Genomic DNA, 7,301 nt, shown 5'->3' on the forward strand with positions numbered 1-7,301 from the left:
TAATCGCCTGAGGCATGCTTGAAGGTAGAAACTAGAGAGAGAGGGTGACAGAAAGGCGTCCTTGTGGGACCACAGCAGGCGTCTGGCCTGGGCTGGAAACGATAACGCCTGTCCTGCACAATTAGCTGTGGGAGATCTCAGGGAGGGTCCCGGGGGTAGGCAGACCTTGCTCTTTCCATTCTCAGTATATCTGCGTAAAGCTTTGAAGAAGCGCAGATTATTAAAATATTCCTTTTCTCCTTGTCTCATTAGGTGTCCTTTCTGGTAACTGGAGGCACAGACGTGCCCACAGCACTTCTCTTGAGGCTTTTGTACTTTGGTATCTGCTTCCACTAAACTGAAACCATGGTCAGAAAGTTCAGCTCTGAAATGTAAATGAAAAGAACTACTGTATATTATAAGTTGGTTTGAACCAACTTTCTAGCTGCTGTTAAAGAATATATTGTCGGAAACACAAGGCTTGATTTGGTTCCCAGGACAGTAAACACAGTAATACTACGGAAATCAAGCCCTTGATTTTGGGGAACAGAAGATCTTTAACTTTAGAAATACGGGTTTTGACTTAACTCACAAGAGAACTCAGAAGTGTTTGCTGACAGGAGAATGGCCTAGTCGTTCCTCTCAACATGGACACAGCAAACTCAGCACAGTCACAAAGCCTCAGGTCATGGAGGACACGGATTAGGACTCTGGATTGTAAAGACGCGGAGAAGCTGACTTCATCGCCTTCGCCCATCTCATTACCTCACTGGTCCGTGGACGCAGCAACAACCCTCGCAAGATGGGCCAAAATGGGTGGGAAAGGTCAGTCTTCTGCCTCACCCGCCGCGCTGCGACATATACACTTCAAGCCAAGACCCGAGCCACTCAGAGGAGAATCTGTTCAGGTCGCCGGGCAGCCTCGGCTAGGCAGGCGCACAGAGGAGATCACAGTGCAGTAGGAGGCCCACACTGGCCTTCCCGGCCTGGTTCTGGGATGTCTTCAGTGAGGTCTGAATGCCCTCCGTTTGGAGCAAGGCCTTGGAATACAGAAATGCTGTCATGGAGGTGCTGACAGAGAGAGGGAAGGTCTAGAACATGTTGGGAAGTAGGAGCAAAAAAAATCTTAAATGCACAAAGTATAAAGTGTAGCCATGTCTAGACACCATGTTGTATCTGAATAATTTTTGTGCCAATAAAAGACATCAGAATTTTAAAAACATGAATATGAGTGGCTTTTTATTCCTGTATATTAGTTCATGAAAGAAACAGTTATTCCTTCAACATTCACTGAGTACTGGGACTGCAGGACAGTCCTCGGCGTGTTCCCAGGCCAGACAAGACAGAGCCACATCTCTTAGAAGCCACCCGGCCACCTGGTGAGAAGAGAGAGCCACAAGAGCCTTGGGGAAGGGGCACTGGTTCCACTGGGAGCCTCACAGAAAGGGGACACTGGCCGGGGGTCTTAAATGGGAGTGGGAGTCTGTCAAATGAAGCAAGTCAGGATGTCCTCATCAGAAAAGAGGTGTGAAAGCACAAGACCGTGCAGGAAGGGCACGTGTGAACCCGAACCACGTGAGACTGCAGGTATTAGGACGCTCTTTATACATCAAAACAGCAGTTTCACACACGGACCTCACGGTTCAGCATGCCCGGCTCAGTGGTCACTGGGAAATAAAGGAACTAAAAGGAGGCTAGAAAGTAGATCCAGGCCAGACCGGCTGCCTCACAATCCAGCGGCAAGGAGTCTGAACCTGATGCTGTGGATGGCAGGGAAGGAACCATGTGAAGTTTTAAAACAAGTAGAATCTCAGTAGGGCTTTTTTAAAGCAACTAGTATGAAACAGGTGGAAAGAAAATTAAAAGTTTGCAAAACCCAGTAAAAAAAACTGTTGCAATAATGAAGAGAGAACTTAAACAGAGCCGGCAAGCACTAGGTAGATTCCTCTAAAGAGCATGCCTAACGAGTTCTTCCAAAAAAATACTGTTTTCAGTTGTTGAGCTAGATTTCTTTTTCTAAGTTCCTGTGGACCACAGCTACCCAGTGAGAACTACTGACTCATAAAAGTGATTGAAAGAACTTGTAAAATGGATCTAGAGATTATCATGCTAAATGAAGTAAGTCAGAAAGACAAAGACAAATACCATATGGTATCACCTATATGTGGAATCTAAAATACGACACAATTAGAGACTTTTCTGGTGGCCCAGTGGTTGAGACTCTGTGCTTCTACTGACGGGGGCAAGGGTTCAATCCCTGGTTGAACTAAGATCTTGCATGCCGCACCATGCAACCAAAAAATAAAATGAAAATACAACACAAATGAACATATCTACAGAAATGAAACAGACAGCTATAGAGAACAGACTTGTGTTTGCCAGGGGATAGGGGGAGAGGTGGAGGGAAGGATTGGGATTGGGAGTTTGGGACCGGCAGATGCAAACTATTACATATAAAATGGATAAACAACAAGGCCCTACTGTGGCACAGGGAACTGTATTCAATGTCCTGTGATAAACCATAATGGAAAGAATCTGAAAAAGAATAACTGAGCCATTTTGCTGTACAGCAAAAATTAACATTGTAAATCAACTACACTTCAATAAGAATTTTTTAAAAAGAACTTATTCCCTGGTGGCTCAGATGGTAAAGAATCTGCCTGCAATGCAGGAGACCCAGGTTCAATCCCTTGGTCAGAAAGATCCCGTGGAGAAAGGGAATGGCAACCTACTCCAGTATTCTTGCCTGGAGAATCCCATGGACAGAGGGTCCTGGCAGGCTACAGTCCATGGGGTCACAAACAGTCAGATACGGCTGAGCGACTAACACTTGCACTTGGATGAGAATTATAAGGCCAGGAACCATATTTTATGGGACTTTGTATCCCCCAAATCCGTCAGAAAAGCAGGTGCACTGTGGTGCTCCATAAACACTTATTGGAGAACTCCTCTGTTAAAAACAAATATAGACTTAAATCTCAGTAGTGGGACTTCCCTGATGGTCCAGTGGTTAGGAATCAGCCTTCCAATGCAGGGAACGAGGGATTGATCCCCGGTCGGGGAACGAAGATGCCACGTGCCAAAGCCCGCATGCCGTAACTATGGAGAAGCCTGTGTGCAGCAACGAGGAGCCCATGTGCTGCAACTAAGACCTGACACAGCCAAAAGTATATACTTTGCTCCCCAAAATATGACCAAGTTCTACGTGAAATAACTATCAATGACTATAGTGATGTCATCATCACTGTAAGACAAATGACATGAGAATGGATGGACTCAGAAAAATGGTGGCCACCTATGATAAAGACATATTTCTTAGGACATGGAAAGTTCTTGGCATTAAGATGTTTGGTGAATCCAATGGGTTTTAAGTTATATCTAAGCAAAACCTTCTGACTGCTGAAATGACTTAGCAGAGGAAGGTGAGGTGCTAATAGAGGCTTTTATATTATTATTACTACTAATATTATGCTTTACCACATAGCTTGTGGGGTCAGAGTTCCCTGACCAGGGATTGAACCTGAGCCCTTGACGGTTTAAGTTCAGAGTCCTAACCACTAGACTGCAGGGAATTCTGTAGAAGTTTTTAAAGACAGCCTAATCCCCCTATTAATCCAGGATGGTTTCAAGTAACCAGTGTGAGGGGAGGGCCTTAAATACCTTAGAGACAACTAAAGCAGTGAGAGTTAAGGCTGTGGTATCAAATTGTTGTTGTTCAGTCACCAAGTTGTGTCCGAATCTTTACGACCCCATGGACTGCAGTACACCAGGTCTCCCTGTCCCTCACCATTTACCCAAGTTCATGTCCATTGTATCAGTGATGCCATCCAGCCATCTTATCCTCTGATGCCCTCTTCTTCTGCCCTCAATCTTTCCCAGCATCAGGGTTTTTTCCAATGACTCAGCTCTTTGTATCAGATGACCAAAATACTGGAGCTTCAACTTCAGCATCAGTCCTTCCAACAAGTATTCAGGGTTGATTTCCCTTAAGATTGACTGGTTTGATCTCCTTGCTGTCCAAGAGACTTTCAGGAGTCTTCTCCAGCACCACAGTTCAAAGGCATCAATTCTTTGGTGTTCTGCGTCCTTTACAGTCCAGCTTTCACAACTGTATGTGACCACTGGGAAGACCATAGCCTTGACTATAGGAACCTTTGTCGTCAGAGTAATGTCTCTGCTTTTCAACACACTGTCTAGGTTTGTCATAACTTTCCTGCCAGAGCAATCGTCTTCTGATTTCATGGCTATAGTCACCATCTGCAGTGATTTTAGAGCCCAAGAAGAGGAAATCCGTCAGTACTTCCACCTTCTCTCCCTCTATTTGCCATGAAGTAACGGGGCCAGATGACATGATCTTAGTTTTTTTAATGTTTAGTTTTAAGTCCGCTCTTTCACACTCCTCCTTCACCCTCATCAAGAGGCTCTTTAGTTCCTCTTCACTTTCTGCCATTGAAGTGATATCATCTGCATATCTGAGGTTGTTGATGTTTCTCCCACCTATCTTGATTCCAGCTTGTAACTCAGCCCAACATGTCTCATGATGTGCTCAGCTTATAGGTTAAAAAAACAGGGTGAGAGCAGACAGCCCTGTTATACTCCTTTCTCAATCTTGAACCAATCAGTTGTTCCATACAGGGTTCTAAACTTGCTTCTTGACCTGCATACAGCTTTCCAGGAGACAGGTAAGATGGTCTGGTATTTCCATCTCTTTAAGAGCTTTCCACAGTTTTTTATGATCCACACAGTCAAAGGCTTTAACATAGTTGATGAAACAGAAGTGAAAGTCGCTCAGTCATGTCCGATTCTTTGTGACTCCATGGACTAAACAGTCAATGGAATTCCCCAGGCCAGAATACTGGAGTGGGTAGCTTTTCCCTTCTCTGGGGGATCTTCCCAATGCAGGGAGCGAATCCAGGTCTCCGGCATTGCAGGCAGATTCTTTACCAGCTAAGCCACAAGGGAAGCCCTGTACTACCAAAAGAAGCCCAATGCATTTCCAATCTGACCAGATCCTGCAATTCCCAATCTGTGTCCTCAAAAACCTCATGGTCACCAGCAGTGCTTCTATCCACATAGATCGGAGGCACAGCCATGACAGACTCACTTTAGGACTCTCGACCCTGAGGCAGGCAGCCAAGAGAGTGACCTCTAGCCTGAGAGACGTTCCTGGAGCTAGAGTTCCACCTCATTCCCAAACATGCTCTTGCAACTTTCAGCTCCTAGCAAGGCTAGGCGCTTCCACACAGGGGGTCTAGGTAAAAGCACATAGTAACAGCATGGATCACAAGTCCCTTGAAAGTCTTCGATCCAACAGATTAGGTTAGTAGTTCTAATTCCCCACTCAGTTATGAAACAGCCAAAGAGAACAGGAAAAGCTGACCCAGAAAAGAAAGTTTGGTCCACATGCTTTGCCCATTTCTGGCCGCCTCCCTTGCAAGGACGCTGGGTGTCTCTTGACACTGGCAGGTCAGCCTAAACCCCCTACAATGCTCCCCTTTTGGGGGCTGCCTTCAGTCATTATGAGGCACCATGAAACCACAGAGCAGGGCTCATCACTTGCTTTGCGCAGGGCGTGTCATTCATTCATACAAGCACACTGTAGAGTTAGTAAATAAGAAAATGTGTGTACTGAGAAAGCAGAGAGGCTAGAGCTCTGAGGGTTCTTACCTTATCCTGAAGATCCTGGGCAAGCCCGTAAGATGATAGCTTACGGTGAACAGTATTGGATTTGTGATCTCTGAAGATTGAGCTTCGGGACCAGGGACCAGCCTTGATCACTCAAGAACTTTTGTGTAGCAGAGTTTTACTTAAGTATAAAAAGGGACAGAGAAATCTTCTAACATAGACATTAGAAGGAAAGTGCCCCTGATGAAACAGAGGTAGATGTTTTTCTGGAATTCCCTAGCTTTCTCTATGATCCAGCGAATGTTGGCAATTTGATATCTGGTTCCTCTTCCTTTTCTAAACCCAGCTTGGACATCCGGAAATTCTTGGTTCACATAATGCTAAAGCCTAACATGCAAGATTTTAAGCATGATCTTACTAGCATAGGAGATGAATGCAATTGTCTGATGATTAGCACATTCTTTAGTACTACCCTTCTTGGGAATTGAGATGAGGTTTCACCTTTTCCAGTCCTATGGCAACTGCTGGGTCTTCCAGATTTGCTGGCATAATGAATGCAAAACTTTGACAGCATCATTCTTTAGGGATCTGAATAGCTCTACTGGAATTCCATCACATCTACTAGCTTTATTAACAGCAGGGCTTCCTAAGGCCCACCTGACTTCACTCTCCAGAATGTTCGCTCTGGGTGACTGACCACATGATCGTAGTAATCCAGTTCATTAAGATCTTTTTTGTACAGTTTTTCAGTGTATTCTTTCCATCTCTTCTTGATCTCTTCAGCATCTACTAGGTCTCTGCTGTTTCTGTCCTTTATTGTGCCCACTAGGTAACAAATTAACTAGTTTCAAATCTCAACTCTGTCTCATCCTACCAGTGTGACTTCAGAAAAGCTCCTTATTTTCTGTGTTTGCTTCCTCCACTGAAAATGTGAGTCTACCCCATCAGGTTGTTTTGAGGGGTGCAAATCCATGTAAAGCACCTCAGCACAGCCTAGGTTGAACCATACGCCTCCCAATGAAGAGGATGCTGGTTCAATCCCTAGTCAGAGAACTAAGATCCCCCATGCCACAGGGCAACTGAGTCCATGCACTGTAGAGCCCATGCTCAGCAACAAGAGAAGCCACCACAATGAGAAGCCCATGAACTGTAACTAGGGAGTAGCCCCCACTCGCAGCAACTAGAGGAAGTTTGTGTGCAGCAGTGAAGACCCAGGACAGCCAAAAATAAAACAAACCAAAATATATTGGTTTTTTTTTTTTAAAGAAATAGGCTAGCTTTTGTTCTGCCATGGTACCTGTGTACCTGAGGTACACAAATGGCTGGGGAGGGGATGGGGAGACTGAAAAAAGCATCCTGTTAATAAGATATTCTGACTAAGATAACAGCTAAGGAGGGAATTCTCTAGCAGCCCAGTAGTTAGGACTCAGTGCTTTCACTGCCAGGGTCCAGGTTCGATCCATGGCCAGGGAACTAAAATCCTGCAAGGCCTCGCAAAAAAAAAAAAAAAAAAAGTAACAGCTGACATTTATTGAACACCTACTAAGCCAAACAAACTTATTACGGGTGTGTCGTCCCTGATCTCAGGAGAGAGGATACACCCTAGAGGCATCCCAAATCCACTCCTGAGCTGCCTAATACTGCCTCCCTCCTAACAAGAACTCTTGCAGATATTCATTTCACAAACGTTTGAGTTC

General features: G+C 45.0%; 1 protein-coding gene across 1 annotated transcript in view; it reads left to right on the forward strand.

Moving 5' to 3' along the window:
* Window positions 1-1,205, forward strand: part of MTOR (mechanistic target of rapamycin kinase) — a 123,723-nt gene extending 122,518 nt beyond the window's left edge. The window contains exon 58 of the mRNA XM_061382738.1: window positions 253-1,205. Coding sequence (XP_061238722.1) covers window positions 253-268 — 16 coding nt within the window. The 3' untranslated portion in view covers window positions 269-1,205. The remainder of the gene's footprint in view (window positions 1-252) is intronic.
* The last annotated feature ends 6,096 nt before the right edge of the window (window positions 1,206-7,301 follow it).

Source organism: Bos javanicus, chromosome 16, assembly GCF_032452875.1.
Source record: "Bos javanicus breed banteng chromosome 16, ARS-OSU_banteng_1.0, whole genome shotgun sequence".
Taxonomy (NCBI): Eukaryota; Metazoa; Chordata; class Mammalia; order Artiodactyla; family Bovidae; genus Bos; species Bos javanicus.